General features: G+C 38.6%; 2 protein-coding genes across 3 annotated transcripts in view; both read right to left on the bottom strand.

Annotated features, from left to right (window-relative positions):
• MCCC2 (methylcrotonyl-CoA carboxylase subunit 2) overlaps positions 1 to 10,635 on the bottom strand; it is a 37,213-nt gene extending 26,578 nt beyond the window's left edge. Inside the window, exons 1-6 of the mRNA XM_063180988.1 lie at positions 10,500 to 10,635; positions 7,105 to 7,171; positions 3,817 to 3,901; positions 3,453 to 3,554; positions 2,730 to 2,857; positions 353 to 465 (exon numbers count right to left, since the gene is read on the bottom strand). Of these exons, the coding sequence (XP_063037058.1) occupies positions 353 to 465; positions 2,730 to 2,857; positions 3,453 to 3,554; positions 3,817 to 3,901; positions 7,105 to 7,171; positions 10,500 to 10,631 (627 nt within the window). The 5' untranslated portion in view covers positions 10,632 to 10,635. The remainder of the gene's footprint in view (positions 1 to 352; positions 466 to 2,729; positions 2,858 to 3,452; positions 3,555 to 3,816; positions 3,902 to 7,104; positions 7,172 to 10,499) is intronic.
• Positions 10,636 to 11,237: 602 nt separating this feature from the next.
• BDP1 (B double prime 1, subunit of RNA polymerase III transcription initiation factor IIIB) overlaps positions 11,238 to 18,112 on the bottom strand; it is a 52,492-nt gene continuing 45,617 nt past the window's right edge. For both annotated transcript variants that reach the window (XM_063180998.1, XM_063180999.1), the window contains exons 39-42: positions 17,872 to 17,914; positions 16,733 to 17,027; positions 15,239 to 15,473; positions 11,238 to 14,870 (exon numbers count right to left, since the gene is read on the bottom strand). In XM_063180998.1, the coding sequence (XP_063037068.1) occupies positions 14,742 to 14,870; positions 15,239 to 15,473; positions 16,733 to 17,027; positions 17,872 to 17,914 (702 nt within the window). In that variant the 3' untranslated portion in view covers positions 11,238 to 14,741. The remainder of the gene's footprint in view (positions 14,871 to 15,238; positions 15,474 to 16,732; positions 17,028 to 17,871; positions 17,915 to 18,112) is intronic.

Raw genomic sequence — 18,112 nt, 5'->3', positions numbered from 1 at the left:
GTCCTCACCTTTGCAGTGCTGATGCAGAACTGTCCCAAGAGATTTTCTAGGGCTTTCTCATATGGCCCCACAAACCATTCTCAAGTCCATTTCTCTCCTACTCCCAGACAGGAGCAGGTAGGTCAAATCATTAACACCAAGAATAAGAAAGTAGACAGTTTCTTCAAAACTATAATGAATTTTTGTGGACAGTTACTGTATTTACATTGCTTCCAAGCCCCAGACTGGGCCATCAGGTTAGCACAACACAATGCAATTAGAAACAAAACATGGGCACAAGTCTTGGAAAGAGGTAATGGCAGCAGGCATAAAAACTACTTAGTACATTAATTCTTAGATAAAAGCAAATTACCTGTGGAATTCCTTGTGAGGACATGACTGCTTGATTATAGAAAATACGGCCAAAATGATCTCGATCTGGAAATACTTCTGCTTGCCGTGGTAAATTTGCTCCTCCTGAATCAACTAGAATGAATCGAATTATATTAGCATGTTTTGAACAGCGTTACATACTTGTTGGTACAGCATCTGCATGTTACCTAAACTATATAGCAGTTACTGTCACTGTGTATGTATTTCCACGAATGTAGGTATAATAGCACATTCTTTTTGGAAAAATAAAGAAGAAAAACAGTAAACAGCTCTCTCCAAAATAACATCCATCCCAATAATTTTCATAGAAAATAAACTCAGACACGCTTAAAGATGCAACCATACCTCCTTAAACAAACTCATCTTGCTGCAAACTAAGAACACTATTAATGTACAATTTTAACTCAACTATTCTATTACAATTCTGTCACAAGCTCCAGAAAAAGGCAGAGCTAATCACCACTGAGTTCAAAAGGTGCTGCCTCTGTTCTTTCATAGCTTGATTAAACTTCACAACAAAGACATTAAACTAACTTTAAGATGATTCATTTACTATGCGCCCTTGCCTCAGGATACACTCTCCTGCTCACAGGTCTCCAATAGCAGTTACCTCTCTGCTCCCAATTAATGAAAATACAACCTGTCACGAGAGGTATCCAAAGAAGGACAGAAGACTATGAAGAAATGCACATGGAGATAAAGCATCTCTGAGAATTCTGGCTCCTGGCAATTAATTTTTATGTACAACCACCAGTCTGTATGCATACTCTCATCCTACATGACTGCAGCCAAAACAAAATGTCCACACCAGTGACTGACTCAGTGACAAATGGCACCAGATGTCCACATGAGAATTAGCACCTAGGCAGCTGTTATCACTGGTGGAAAAGGCAGTTCAAACAACATGAAAATTACACAGGCAGCACAGTGCTGACTACAAAGCACTCCCTTTTATCACATTGTTCAAATCAACTGGAATAAGCCCAGGTACAGAAACTGCAAGGCTAAAGTAACTCACCAGATATGAATGACATTGCTCATTCAAGGATTATACCTCTCAACATTGCTCATTCAAGGATCATACCTCTCAAGACGGAATAAAACCCCTAAACTTTTCTTTCAAAGGCATAGCTGTGCCCCACGGTTCCTCATTCCAAAAGACCTTAAAAGAGTAGAATCACCCACAATTGCTCACTGATACTCACTAAAAAAGAGTTCTCTGAACAGACAGAATTTGCTCGTAACTCAGATGAAAAAAATAGTAAGAGCTGTTTCGCAAACAGCAAAGCTAAGTTTCTTCTGTTTTTTTAAAAACTAAAATCAAATTTAGTCCTCTCCTTCCCTTCAGGACTCTTTCTATAGCAATCCCACAAAATCTACACCCACACTGTCCCTGTATCCATCTCACCAACAGTTTCAAGTTCACACTTCTCCTAATCCTTCTATTGGTGTTATTCACATGTTTGACTTATCAGCAGGGCAAGAAACTTCAAACACTTGGGCTGGCCAGAACCTGTATTTATGTTGACTATTTAACTAGCGAAAGCATCCAGACTGGCAAACAGCTGATATTTAAGTCGCTAAACTAAGCTGAACAGACAAGGAATAACCTGCTCTATTTTTTAAAATGGAGTAGAAGGTCTTTCTCCTCTGATGCTGACATACACAAAACCCACAGGAATACACACTTTCTTACAACTTTCTATCGAAGCTGACTGAAACTGGCTAATAGGTTCAGAAGTCATTAGACTGGGTATTTGTATAAAACCATATAAGAAAACACTATCAGTAATACATTACAGACATCTGTCACTCTGTTCATCTTTTATAATAAAAGCATATGTAAGTAAAACTTACATGAAGATCTGGCTAAATACTGATCTAATAGGCTAAACTCAAAATGTAAAATAAAATATAATTAAATATCTGCTTCAAAAAAATTCATCCCAAATCCTAAAAATTTATTAATCCAAAATACTTTTGACAATTTTATCACTCTTATTATTTTTATTTCCTTGGGATGTTTTCTCATACAGATACAGTTTAAAAAAAAGTACGTTCTGGTGGAGGATGTAATTTGAATTGATTGGATGAGTCCACAGGAAATGTTGCTTATCCATGACAGAAAGAAGTGATACAGTGTTAACAGTTGCATCTGTATTTTATGAAGCCAGCCCTATAGCAGGAGTGTACACACCCCCCTGTTAAGATGTGCCAACCCTCCGTAAAGATAATACAGTATGGATGAAAATACATTTGAATAGGTGTGCTTCAAACACACTGCTGGTTAGTCAGATCTGCAGACACATCAGCTGCCCTTAACACTGGACCTTGGCTATTTCTGCAATGGGACTTACCCAAATAAAGGCAAGGGAGATGATTTTGCATTGCAATTTCTTGAGCACGTAAATGTTTTTTAACAGTGATGGGATAATAGGTACCACCTTTGACAGTTGCATCATTAGCAACAATCAAGCATTCCGTCCTAAAAATAAAAAAAAATTTATGAGAGAGAAAAGTATTTCTAATGAGTAAATATGTATGTCAGTTAAGAAATGCAACATGTCAAGGACTCTTGAAGCCTTGATGCTCTAAGAGAGCTCTTCTCACCTGCCTTCACTCAAGGGCACATTGTAACAGCAGCCTCAGAACTGTAATGTCCTGTTCCATTTTTTCAGGGAGTAAAATAATCCTGCATAGCACCATAATTAACTTCAAGAACGGTCTTGGAGGCACTTTCAGTAAGCAAAACTAATTTTTAGGCTAAAATACCATGCTATTTTTTTAAAGCTTTCCCAATGCACTCATCTCTTTCCTTCATTGGACATCTGAAACTCCATGTATGTTTTGTTTAGTTAGTGGGATACACTAACTAAAAATCTCCAACAAACAAAAAACAAAATAAAATACCTCACTTCCTTTTAGCTATGGCCAAACAAATTGAGATACTGATTTTGTTGATTTTTGAGTGTCTGAAACAAAACATTAGAAACACTAACAGCCTAATACTGGAAATTGAATAAAATGATACCTTCTTCCTTTTCATATCATAAGTAATGTAGATGACTGGAATCTCTCACCCAGATACTCGTCCAATGCCTGTGATAATGCCTCCTGCAGGTACCTCTTCATTACCATACAACTGGTAACCAGCAAACTGGGAGAACTCCAAAAATGGAGACCTGAATAATGACAAATGAAATAAAATGGTAAAATACTACTAGTTCAATCTGCCATTGAATCTTACTTTAAAGGTTAAATTTTATAAGATTTTTTTCAAAGGAGATCAGTGTTTCAAAGAGCATTTCTGTAAAATTTCAATAACGTTATTTAGTGTTCATCATGTTAGTGTTTATGGAAGCTAAAGAGGAAAGAAGCCTGTTGCAATATTTACCTGCAAGAGACAACCTGAAATGTTTAAGAAAAGAAAAAGGAAGCACCTACCCAGGATCAATAAGCTTGTCAATTCTTTCTCTGGGTAACAACTTTCCTCTTGATGTATGAAGCTTACGAGCTTTTTCTCCACCTCCTGTGATACAACAGTAAATTGTCACATTTTCTATGGACGCAGATAAGATAAATCGTCAGTTATATTAAAACTTTGAATGGAAATGCTGATGAGTTCCAGTTTTTGAAGTATGAACCTTAATAATAAATAATAGTTTCTACTTCAAACAGATTTAAGGTATTGATAAAAAGGCTTGTTTTTTAGAACCTATTTATTTCCACCTCATTTTTTACAGTTAGTCTTGAGGCAAAGATTTTAATAAACATAGTTGTCTGAAACTTTCCCCCACTGCTTTGCAATAAACACAAGCGCAGAAAACAAAAACATGTAGAAAGCACATCAGTCGAACTACAGGAAATACTAATCCCTAGAACTCATTCATAATAGCTACACTGAATGCATTCTTGAATGACCCAGCACCATCTAGATTAATTTCCTTAGACCGTGCCAAAACTGTAGGCAGAATTCAGACATACAGCATTTAATATCAAGTTTATATTTGTTTCATTTCAACTCTTCACTAGAGGTCATCCTAAATCTTTTGCTCTCTAGAGCTTTGTGTCATTCAATACTTCAAGATTTGTTGACACACCTCAGCCTCTTTGTAACAACTTACACAAACATTGTCTCTCAGTGTAGACAGATCACTGATCCGCCTCATCACTCTAAAATTGTCTCTCTGTCCAAAATGAAGATGTTATGTTTTGCTAACATTTCTCCTGAGACTCCAGGATTTCTCTGTCAGCTACACATAACTGAAACAGAGATTCTAAGCCTCCCTTGAAGTTCTTTTCCCCACCTCCTTCCTTGATCACCACACACATAATTTCCTACCTGTCAGACATGCCAGAAAGCCCACAATTTATTTTCAGTTCAGCCAGTTCACTAGATCTATATATCCAGCCTAAGTCTAAATCTTGCAAATTCTTTCTGTACAAGTTTCTTAAAAAACAACCTCTCATATCCACCCACTACTCTCATCCATGTTCTCAACATCTCACTACATCATAACCACACTATCTCAGACCTCTGAAGTCTTTCATTTACACTGTGTGACACTGCAAAAATAATTTCCATCCTAAGATTTTTGTCATCTTGGCGCATCACACATGCTTGCTTCCAGTAGCCATTCTATTGAACATTCCTCTTCCAACATCAAGACACTCTACACTGCACTAACCTCCATTCTGAGAAGTAGTGTCCTTAACAATGAAACACACTTGGCAGCATTTAAGTTGAAACCTCTTCTTAATTTCTTCTTTACAACAATCCCTCGCCACTGTAACTGCTGATATCCTATGATCAGTCATGGAAATTAAAGGTATCTCACCTGCTTCTTGTGCTTCCTGTCAGAAAACCACCTGTGGTAAAGGGGCAGGGACCACTTCCTATTGCACAGCTGGGGATTACTCAGTACAGTGGGATATGGGTTCAGAAAAACCCTACACACTGAGTAACAGCTAACAAATGAAGCATTCATTGCAAAGACCTCAAACAAGAACTCATCCTCTGACAGCTTTTACAGTGAAATCTAAAGATGCTGCACATATACTTCAGAAGCATTCAACATAGGTACTGAATTTTTCTTATATACTTAAATGATATGTAAAGCAATTTCAATCAATGTCACTCTAACATTCTGTAGAGGTTGCTCAGATGAAGGAAAGATAAACACTATGGTCTTGTCCTGTCATTGTGTAACAGGCAAACAAGCAGCAAGGAAGAAGGTCATAACCATTAGTTTATGAGGCACACATCATTAGTTCATTAACTGCTGAACAGTCTCTACACCCATAGAAGACAGAGGCAGCCCATGGGTTTTAACATCTTCTCAGGAAACTCTGGATCCCTGTTTCACAGCAAGAAAGAAAAAGCATTGAGCACAAAATCTTAACTGTGCTCCATTCCAAAGTTGCAAAAGAAATTGCGTTATATAAGAAACAGTGTATGAAATGACAAAACCAGTATAATGATAGGGCACAATTAAAGCTACATGCTCAGCCTCTAGCAGCATAATTAGGCATTTATTAAATGTTTTCATTTTATTGTTTCCATGAATTATAGTCAACTGCAATTCATTCAGGCAGCCTTACAAGTCAAAAAGAAGAAACACAGATTTTGATCTTTTAAACTACTACCGACCTGCTTTTTCTCCTTGCCAGCTCAACTACAGCTAGAAACTTGGAAAAGATCAACCAATAAAAGAAGGACAATAGAGAATTCCCATCCTTTATTGGATGCACGGGGCATTATAGTGACAGAGGATGAGGAAAAGGCAGAGGTACTTAATACCTGCTTTGATTCAGTCTTTAACAGGATATCAGCCCGCTGAGTTGGAAGACAGGGAGCAAAGGGAAGGGAGCAAACTGAAGCTCCTTTAATCCAAGGGGAACTGGCAGTGACCTGCAACACTACTTAAACACACACAAGTTTATGGGGACAAATGTGATCCACCCAAGGGTACTGAGGGAGCTGATGGAGTCACGGAGTAATTTTCAATTATTTGCCAGCAGGTGTGGCTGAAGAGGAAGGTCCCAGGTGACCAGAAGTTAGTCTAGACACCCACTGCCAGGAAGGGCTGGAGAGACAATCCAGGGAACTGCAGGCCTCTCAGTCTGACACTGGTGCCAGGGGAACAAATGGAACAAACCACATTGAGGGCCATTATGCAGCACATACAGGACAACCAGGGGATCAGGCCCAGCCAGCAGAGGTTTAGGGAAGGCAGGCCCTGGCTGACCAACCTGATCTCCTTCTGTAACAGGATGACCCACTTAGTGGATGAGGGAGGCGGTGGATGTTGTCTCTGTGAACTTTGGCAAAGCCTTTGACACCATTTTCCACAGCTTTCTCCTGGAGAAACTGGCTGTTCATGGCTTGGATTGGTGCACTCTTGGCTGGGTAAAAGGCCCTGTCTGGACAGCTGGGCCCTGTCTCTGGCTGGAGTTACATCCAGCTCGTGTAACTAGTGAGGTTCCCCAGGGCTTGATTTGGGATCCAGTCCTGTTTAATAAGTTTAACAACAATGTGGACAGAGGATTGAGTGAATCCTCAGTAATTTCCCAGATGACACCAGGCTGGATGGGAGTGTTGATCTGCTGCAGGGCAGGAAGGCTCTGCAGAGGGATCTGGGCAGGCTGGATCAACAGGCAAGGCCAACTCTTTGAGGTTCAACAAGCCCAAGCACCAGGTTATTATTCTAAAATCTAGACTTTCATACTTACCTAACCTGATTTTTTCTGCTTGTTCTTGTAGCTCAGTTACCAGTGCCTTCATTCGTTCATAGTTCTCCTAAGTGGAGAGCAAAACAGAATTTTAAATTCAACCAAGGGTGACTATATTTAATTTTTTAATAAATGAACATAAGAAGTGCAAGACTAATTTCTCTTCCAAATCTAATTTTACCTTACTAAATACTGTCTCTGTATTGTCTTTAAAGTAGTAACATTTCTACCCTAGAACTAGCCTCTCTCAAGCATTCCAAAGCATTTAATCAAAATGTTATACAATAAAATCTTATTGTGTTAGGATAGGAAAAGACTAGTTCTGAAATTAATAAACTAAAATAAACTAGTTAATATAGAGTTGAAGTGCTGTTTCTTAGATTTTGTTTATCTTTGGCATAGGTTTGTTTGCATTTTGAATCTAACTTTGTAAAAACCACAGATTTGAATTAAGTGTCCTTATTACTTGTACCAAAGGATGAATGACCTAGGTCAAATAGATTTTGGTAAACACTTTTTAGATTCTTGTTCTCTAGGCTGAAAAAGAAGATAAAACAAAAGTTGGTTTTGCTTTGTTTTGTCTTGGTTTGGTTGTGTTTGGTTTTTTGGTTTTTTTTAAGCTGCTGTTCTTGCTATCATACTTCTAGAAAAACAAAGATTCAAAATCTAAATATGAGTGAATCAGTACTGAGCTCACCATTTTCATTCAAATTATCCAAAACTCCATGTACACATTACAGCAAGTTGGGATTTTTTTACAGTTTCTTAGGAATTTGAAGGTATTAGTCAAGCTTAATTTGTTGGGGTTTTTTTGCCAACACATTAAGAACTTTACTACCTTTTTGAAAAATGCAACTGCAATAAAAGAACATGCTGCACAAAAAGATCTGATTGCCTTGTCTAATTCTCATTTATATGATGTTTGAGCCTACTTTCACAGAAAAAAACCAGCTGGTAAATCCATGTTAACTCTCTATAACTCTCATATATACTCCAACACACAGACTTACAGTTTCCTTTAGGAAGATGCTGCAAATGTTGCAGTTGAGTTTGTTGACTTAGGCATTGAAAGGTAAAGAAACAAAGCAGAAATAAAATAAAAACATGAACAGATTCAGCTCACATTTGAAGTGCTTTGACTGTAGAGTGACTTTCAAAACAACATTATTTTTCTGCCTTTGTAATTGCCACAAATAGATTAAACAGACTCTCTTGAAAGGTAAAAATGTATCTTGTAATTCCATACTTTTAGAAGTCTGGAGTTGTCACAACACCCAATATTACTTTACATCAGTGTTCAGCTTGTCCACCTGGGTCATTTTGCACCTTTACACACCAAAATTTTTTCCTGTTTCTACTTGTTCAGTCAGTCTTTTTCCTCTAAACACATTCTCCTTTTGCACACAATACTGTGCTTAGAAACTCACCTTTAACATAGGAAAAAAACCAAAAAAGCAGGTAAAATGGCAGAGGATGTTAACAGAGGAACAGTAATCACAGTCATAACCTTTCTCATTAGATTTTGACTCACTGTAGCTAGTTTAGCTACTCTACCTGAAAACTGTGAAAGGACTTTTTAGATAAACTGTAAATAATACTGCACAAAACCATCTGAGTTGCTTAAACTCATTCAACTTCTATCACAATCTTTCATGCCTTAAACCAGAATAGAACACTGTTATACTCTACCAAAGAGAAATAAGGACGTATTAAAATAATTCTGAATACACAGAGAAAAGACTACTCTCAGAAATAAACATGCTAGTTTTACCATGTATTTGTGGGCTTTTCATTATGGTCATTAAATAATGAAAAAAAGGTCAGTGAACTGGCATCAAGTTCTTTCTGGAAAGTGGTCCTTGCACCAGCACACTGAGTGAAATTCTGCTGTTAATATGAGGATTTCTACAAATTTCAATGCAAAATTAAGAGGCAAACTCTAAACACTAATCCAACAGTTACTGCACAAGCTACATGAATTATTGCTACATCACCACAGTGCATGTAAGAGCTAGTGCCTGGAATCTTTGAAGAGACTTTGTTTCATTTTCCAGAATTTAGACTCACTCACCTTTAAATTATTACATTTCTGCCTATCTGGTTCAAGAGGCAGTCTGCATCATCAAGGCCAGCCTGTCTAGTTGAATTCACAGCCAGAAAGGTAAACAGCAGCCAAGGAAGGCAAGACCCTCATCACCTATCATAATGTCTTCTTGTGTTTGTGCTGTTATTCCTTGTATTACTTTTTTTTCAGATGGTGAAGTGCCTCTTTGTGTTTGTAAAGCAGTGCTTGCACTTAAGCGTGTTCCATAAATTATTTCTACCAAATACTAACACTATTAGCTATTTTACCAAGCCTTGCTTTTCTTTTGAGGTTGAAAGGAACCCAGACATAAGGGCAAATCTGGGGGCAGCTCAGATAAGTGAACACCTTTATTAAAATACTATCATTTTTTGGTACACAAAATATGAATATGTGCACATATACAGACACAATTCACATACACAAGCTTTGTATGTATATACATATGTGTATATATATATATATGCATATGGACAAATTCTGACATTACAGAGAAGCTTCAGCCACCTAGTTTCTGTCCCAAATTTAGTTTCTGCAAAACAAAGCACAGAACCAAACTCAGAACCAATGGACCTATCTCATTAAGAGTACATGCCGTTGCTTCACACACAGTTTTGTATTTTACATGAACAAATATGAAAGCAAACTCATGCCCTCCTATCAGCCTCGATTCATACCTAAAGCCATGTTTTTCTCAGACTAACTGTAAACACGATTTTTGAATATGATGGCGTTAATAATGCCCCATTAAAAAGAAATGTACTTATACCAGAGGGAAGTACTGCTCTCTTCGTAAAGACAACTGGAATTACACCTAGCTCTCCTCCTCAAAAGATGATGTTTTTGGATGCAAGTCCATGGCTCTGTACAGCTGTTTTCAACTCGGGAATCAATTTGTAAACACAAAAACATGCAACTTTGAAATCATCAGACTCCATCTTCCACTGTCTACAAACCCTGCCTCCACCTCACTAGCACAGTATCGATCAGCCTGAAACGCAGGAAGAGCTGGCATCCCAATTTAAAAGGGCAAAAATATTCAAGAGCCAGACGACTGCACTAACCCGCCTTTTTTTTCACACGGTACGCGTGAGCTCGGCCCGCAGAAACTGATAGGCCTCGGCGCTCGGGGCGCGGCGCTGCCCCCGCCGCTCCGCAGGGCGGCACCGGGGCCGGGGCCGGGGCCGGGACCGTGCGCGGACACGTGCCCGCCACGTCCCTCACGCCCCGGCCGCACCGACTCCTCCATGGCATTGCTGCGGCCCGCCCCGCCCTGCGGCCCGCCCGGGCCCTGCAACCCCCGCCGCCCTACCTGGTAGAGCGCGGAGCTTGCGTCAGGGCGCGACCCCACGGCCGCCACCGCGTCGCCGCGGTACCCGCGGGCAAGCAGCGGGCGCAGCAGCCCAAGGCAGCGGCCCGGGAGCCGCGGGGCACCCAGCAGCATGGCCGGGCTGGGCCGAGCAAGCCGGGCCGAGCAAGCCGAGCCGAGGCAGACGTCCCAGGCCGCCGCCGCCGCCACTCCCCCCGGCGCAGCCAATGGGCACAGCGGGGCCGGCCGGGCCGCGGAGTCCCAGCCCAGGCCCCTGGACAAACTAATGCTGTAGAACACCTTTTGGAAGAGTTGTGTTGGGACGCGCACACGTGAAAACTGTGTTTTCACGCACAGCCTAGGAAAGCCCTTGCCCTTCTTAGAAACTTGTCGTAGAGTAATAGGGACAATCTTTTTAAAATCCAAACCATCTTTGTCCGAGTTTCTCCCTTCTGTGAAAACTTTGCTATTCTTCAGTATTCCAGTTTTACTTCAAGTCAAGGCCCTTATCTTTAGAGAAAGGTAACAGCAGGGAGTCTGATACCAAGTAAATTAAGCTCTACTCTTAAAACAAAACCAGGGAACAACGACGATCCTCCTCCTGAACTATGCTCAGCCTGTTACCAGCACGTCTGTGTGCACCCCAAACTTCAGCTTTTCCTTTAGTTCACACTTATTAGCTTTGTGGACTTCTAAGTATTTAAAAACTGCATTTGAAACTTAGATAAACAGCAACACAGGTAAAAGAAAATAATTTATTCACTAATTTACATAAAGAATAGGACTACTTCCTTTGACACAGAAAGCTTGTATGTGATGATACAAGGCGTTAGACAACTCTAAGCAAAACAGTTTTATGCCACATCTTTGTAAAAATGCTACACATACATATTGAGATTTCCATGGTATCTTCTTACATCCTTCATCATTATAAAACTTCCATACACAAAACACAAAATTCTCTTATTTCTATTCAAATTAAATTTGTTCTTAAAAAAAAATTTCTCATCAAAGTGCATGTTATTTGCTGCAAGAAAAAAGAAAGCATAGCCCCAATTAACAATGCAGATAAGGCACCATAAATCTTAGTAATGAAGTAGTTGATTTTTTTCCCCTTATAACATGAATGCAAGCTAAAATGTATGCAACTGAATACAGAATGATTATCCCCTCAGAACTCACTCAAAAGGTACTCACAGCAATTATTTCCTAGCCACTCCCCAAGAATCTATTTTTAGGCTCTATGAGTGCAATTGATATAAACATGCCAGACATATCAGGAAGTAAACACTTGCATACTTAATATCTACAAGATATACAATACATAGAGTTACATGTATACATGAATCTCTTTCATAATGTTTACAGTAGAACAAAACTTAGATAAACATTTCAAGTTAAACGGATTAGGCAAAGCACAAGATACCATCTGAACAGAAACTGTGATTGTATTTTTGAGGGTTTTTTGGGGGGTGAAGTGGGATGATCAGATGCTTTCAAGTAAGTTACTCTACACTAAGACCACTAGTCCCTTTTCCATCACCTCAAGGAATACTGCTGCTAGTGACATTTTACTGGCAGAGCTAATATACCAATTTGCAGTAATGTTAGCTTTCTTCTGTATTTCTCCTATTTGACAATAGTTTAAAGGTTCCTTCAGAAGCTTTGCCAACAACTTCTGAAAAGAAAAACATTCTCAAACTTCATCGACTATTTCAAAATTAACTACATATTTGTATTATTTACCTGCCAGTAAAGGATTACCCAGTCCAAACCTGATGATAGGTTTCTTGAGAGCATTAACAATACCATTCAAACATCAGTTTAACCTTCATAATAAATTGCTTTGAAAAAGTACCTGCAAGTATTCATTAATGGGAAAAATTTTAAGACTACTCAAGCTACTACTGCAAGCAGGAGTTTCAGACTAAATATTGACTCTTTCAGCAACCAGAGTGCATAAACCTAATTACCTCACCCAGACAAATTTCTTGATGAGGTAAATAAAAATTTAAACTAAAATCTAAAGCTAAATCAGAATTTTATGACAAGTTACAGTACAAGCAGACATGCACATAAGAAAACCCTTTTAATTCAAGTGCTTCAAAGCAGCAAATCCTCAAAAGTGACATTATATAATCATGGTTTAATCCAATCTCTTTGTGCTACTTTGCACAACGGAAACTGAGGAAGTCAGTAAATATACAAACAACTACACATACAAATAGGGAGAAGAAATTGTATCTATAGCTTTGTTTTCCAATTTAGAAGAAAATTAGCATTTATCCTAGGAAACATCAATCTCCTCCTGCAAGTGATAAAAAAGGTTGCAAACATTAACCTTTTGTTATTATCTTTTAGTAAATTGCGTTTTTAAGTTTTCAACAAATTTTTAAGGAACCAATCCTACTGGGCTTTTCATGCTACAATATTTTAAACTATGTGGTTAAAAAACTCTTACAAAAATATGTAATTTGGAGATTCAAACAAAAACACCTGAAGTGCTTGACATATGTATGTATGTATTTACTACATCACTTCCAGTATTTGCCTTCTGATCTTCAGATATTACATTATACCCAAAAGGTTAATTCCTCCTTCTAATGTAACATACTTCACAAAAAGAAGTAAAGAACTTGAATAGTCAGTACTAAGAAGCTTTAGCATTAAAATGGAAAAGGATACTTGTTGCAAGATTAAACATTATTTCATTGCACTTTTCTGTAGTATAGTCATGCACTCACTATCAGTGTCTAAACGAGTGAAACCATAAGCTGGCAGTTAGTAAGTAGTCTGGTCCTATGACATCATTGTAGTGGTTTAGACTATGTCAGCATTTTGAAAGTTCCTGGGTTGCTTCAGAAAGAATCCACTTCATCTTCACAGCACTAATTAACAGGTCCTAGGGTGACTTCATGATGCTTGTATCCCAAATCATCTGTTCTGTTTATGCTGGATATTAAGTTTTGCACCTTTAAGACTGGTTCCGAGAGCAAAGGGGAAGAGAAGTGCAGAGCTTGTTATCAGAAGCTGCACTTGCTCCTCTGCATTCTCTCTCACAGACTGTGTTGTCTCCAGAACAGACAGATGGCAGGTGAGAGCTTTCCTTTGTTTTTAGTTAGGTTTTAGCTAGCTGAGGCAGAGAAGTTCCCTGGACTGTGGCTTTTTTTTTTTTTTGGGAACTGATCAGCCTTCTTCTGGACTGAAAACCCAGAAAAACATGGGCACCTCACACCTGTGGCCCACTGAAGCCCAGGACACAGCATTTTCCAGCACAGGAGGAACTGGTAATAGACTGAGTGAGCTGAGTTAGACTCCAAGGAAAGGACTTTCTTAATTTGCCATCTCTTCAGAACAGCAACAGGTGTTATTGTTTAGTATTGTTCATTTTTTTATGCTTGTGAATACTTTGCTTGTTAAATAAACAGGTTTTTTTTCACTTTTCTCCAAGAAAATCTTTCCAAACCAGTTGAGGAAAGGGCCACTTGAATCTGCTTTCTAGAGGGACCCCTTTGAAAATTTCCTCTCAAATTTGCCCTAAACCAGGACAAATACATTTTTTTTTAGTGCCCAACATGTGGTTTGAGAAAGGGAAAAATCCTGTACTGATTGCATTTTGGTTCTACTTACTCTGCACTGAGATAAAGCAGTCAGTAGCCATGTTGATTGAATTCATGTCTCTCTGGATGAAGGCTTTCACCTGTCTCTGGTCCCTAGGCTGTTTTGAGGGTTTAATACCTTTCTGGTCCCTAGGCATACTTTCTCATCTGGAGACAGATCCAGTATTGTGCCTAACAAGTAGCTTTTACAGTGGAGGGGCACAGATTTGAGTTGCTATTGTGCTGGGCTCGGTGAAAATGGTTTATAGGGAGTTTACATAGGTAGAGGAGCTTGTTCAAGACGTTTGGTTTATGGTTTCTTTGTCCGACCCCGCATCCCAGTTCCAGTCGCATGTTTTGGGGTTTATTAGTAATCGCACCCAGTTTGTTAAAGGAGCAGCAGGAGATGAGGCTTTTCAGCCTTTTCTTTCCATCTTCTCCTTTGAATCTGTTACATCACTTTCAGAGAATGTTCAGTTTCCCCTGAATGTTAAAGAGATCACTTTCCTGATATTTTATCTGCTACTGTTATTACTGGCTGACATTAAGTGTGGCATAATGAATATCAGAATGAATTGTAACTTTTAAAATACTCTTTTCTTGCTGCAGTATATTCTGTGATCCTAGGTTTTTATGAAATCCTTTGCTATTCTGAATCATCCACTTCCATAAAGATGTCACTGAAAAAGTACTCGGAGATTTTGGTTGGTTCTCCTTCCTTCTCTTGATCTTTAGCACAGAGAGGGGGCTTCTCAGGTGAGTTGTTACTTGGAACCTGATAAAACAAGAAAAGGTTGCTCTTAACAGTCTTCATCAGTGTGTATGTGTAAATATATTTACATATATACGCACATGATCTATTTGTAAGGGAATTTTATTTATGTAGGAAGTTTTGACCAAAGGGGGGAAAAAAAAAATCAGAGTTTACTGAAAATGAGAAATAAATAGATATCCATGCAGACAAAAATCACCTGAGTTCCCTTGCAAGTTTCCTAAACATGCCCAAGTCAGAATCTTGTCAACTGGAACAGATACTGGACTCAAAACATGAATGCTACACACCCATCTACTCACTCCTGAAACAACTAATTCTCTGTTCTTCACACCTCAGAAATGCATGGTTGTTCAAAGGTAAACTCATACCGTAACTGTAGCATCAGCACCCACATGTTCATGTTCTACAGATGATGAAGTAGAGGGAAAGGAACAAGATTCCCTCTCATCCTTAGTGGACGGAGTGGGTTTCTTTAGACTTCGTTTTGGAGTCACAATTCGTGGCTTTTGGATCTTCCCTCTATTCCCTTTGGTGTCTTCTGCAGATGCAGAATTACTTTTTTTGCAAATTAAAGATAAAAATCCCAATGGTTTTCGTCCACCCCTGTTCAAAACAAATATGGTCAGGATGTCATAGGATTGCTCGATAAAAGGAAGATGTAAATAGCATTGCAGGAGTCCAATTCTATACACAGGAAATAAACACACACCTACAGGACATATGAAAATTCTAAGGAAAAAAACCAAGAAGTCATTCTGAGAAAGGCTTTGGTATTACTGAATATTCTGGTACAAGAGTTTTTATGTCTAGTCACAGAGATTCTTGACAATTTTTAAGCCTGGGAACAGGAACCTATTATTTGCTGTTACTCCACAGCTCATAACAAGCTACCAGACTTTCGGAGAGTGGCTCCAGGAAGGATGGAGGCACACTTCTGAAGAACAAACTGAAAATTCTGAGCATCCTTCATGTAATCAATGGACAACCTGATCCCCAAGAATCAGGCTACAGCAGACTATCTGCTGCAGGATTTTAGCCTAATTACAGCAGTAAACCCAGACCAGTGAGCTTATGGAAGTCACAGCACTGAGCTTATGTGAGCCACACACAAAGCATTAACTTTTCATGTTGTTAAGAGTTTACAAATTAGAGAAGTAAACTTTAAGGCAAGGATTCTGATGTTAATGCATCACTATCCAATTGCTGTGGATGTCCCAAATATAAATACACAATATTGGTACTCACACAAGCATAATGGAAAAGTAAATGCCAGATTAGAAGAAGCCAGTGGAGCATCACAATCAAAATAATTACGTACAGGAGCAACAGAGAACATGAACTCAAAACATTTAAATAAACAGTACAGAAAGGTATATTTTAAAAATCAAGTCAACATATAGGTAAGAGGAATATCCTCTGAGCTGCCAAGATTGAAACTTCTTTGGGGAAATTACTTATGTCAGTGCTAAAAATTCAGTAACAAATCTTACTGGCAGGATGAACATCCAAACAAATGGATGGGTATACATGACACAACATGAGACTTAGCTATGGGAAAGAACAAATTATCCTAAGGCCCTATCACAGCCAATGGATGCCTGCCTGACAAAAGGCATCTATCATGTCTAAATAGACACACAATATGTCAGTAGTGCCCTTCAGTTGATCTACTCATTTAATGAGTAAAATAATGCAAATTTCAAAGCAGACAGTTTGATGCTTTCTGACTTGCAGGAGATAATAGAAACTGTAACTCTTAGCCATGCTGGTCACAAACAATGGTACTGAAAAGATGTCAACATAGAAACATGATCTTTTTTTACAGAACAAGCTGACAAAACATTATTGCAATTACTCCATACCTGAGTAATGGAGTTTTTGAAGAGGATGCTGGGCTTCTAGTTTGCTCCAACTGTGCAGATTCATGCACATTCTCTTGCTTTCCTTGTCCACTTGTTTCTGCTCTTCTGTTAGAGGTTAATCTAGACATAACATCCTCTTCCATTTCAGATGCTGCATTTTCAAGTGGTGCTTTCCCTAAGCTCTCCAAAGTCTCAAGCTGGCTTTTCTCAGCCAGTTGTGAGATAGACTCAGACACCAATACAGAAGTAAGTACTTTTTCCTTTGCTGAGGCCTCTGTTTTTTGAAAAAGATTCCCTGTAAAAGTAGTTGAGGGTCAAAGTCTTCCATGATAACACAAGAGCCCAAAAAATGCATTATATTAAAATGGTTTGAACCATTACAGCAGAAGGGCTGAATTTTTGTTTAGTTTTATTTGTCCATTTATTTTTATGAGTCACCACTACGAATTAAAAGTTCGTGGTCTACTTTTAAAGCCTTTAAGACCATATGGATGTTATAGGAAGAAGCTGGTAGAAGTTACAGCACACTCTTCCCCCCCATCCTTTATTAGCACGCCACAGAACTCAGTCTAGTCACCTAGCCATTTAACCTTCTACAGCTTCCCTCAGAGGTCTTTTTCAGAGGCAAAATTATAGTTCACCAAGACCTTCACTGGCTCAGATCAATGAAGATTGCATTGTCAGCAGTTTTGCTTTTCCTCTGTTTCTTCAGAGGCTGATTGATCTCCTAAACAATTCCGTACTTTTCAGTAAAAATGCAAAACAAAATAAACTATTTTGGCATTGCATGCTTAAAACACCAGTTAATACTTTTGATTATTTGTGCTCCTTAACAGGTGGAAATATTTGCTTAAGAGATGATAACACGTTTAGTCAAAAAAACCTCTCAAATTTCACTAATAAACTAGCTACAGCAATGCTTTTAAAACCATTATTAAATAACCAACATTTATGTAATTTGGTACACCTAGTTTATAACAGAAAGCATGGAATGGTGGTATTAGTGTAGTACCAGGAAAACTTGTTTCTACTATTGTGTTAGATGGCCTCAGAAAGAATTATTTAGCATGACAACCAGTACTAAGTTGTGATGTGTTTATATTCATTATACTTTGGTTTGCCAGTTTACATATACATACCAGAAGTTACCATTGGCCCATCTGGGGATTTAATTGAATAACCCTGTATTTAAAAGAGAAAAAAAAAAGAGTTTTTTAAATTGCTCTTAATACAGAAAAGACAATGAAGTTGATAAACTCATATCACACATGCACAGTTCTAAGCACAGGACTGATACAGTAGGACAGTGCAGCATCATTAATCACTTAACTCATTTCCTAAGCAGGTTTTTCAAGGTGTTCTTATGACAAATTACTCAAG

Source organism: Melospiza melodia, chromosome Z (genome assembly GCF_035770615.1).
Source record: "Melospiza melodia melodia isolate bMelMel2 chromosome Z, bMelMel2.pri, whole genome shotgun sequence".
NCBI classification, from domain to species: domain Eukaryota; kingdom Metazoa; phylum Chordata; class Aves; order Passeriformes; family Passerellidae; genus Melospiza; species Melospiza melodia.
This window is presented reverse-complemented; position numbering and strand designations above follow the sequence as displayed.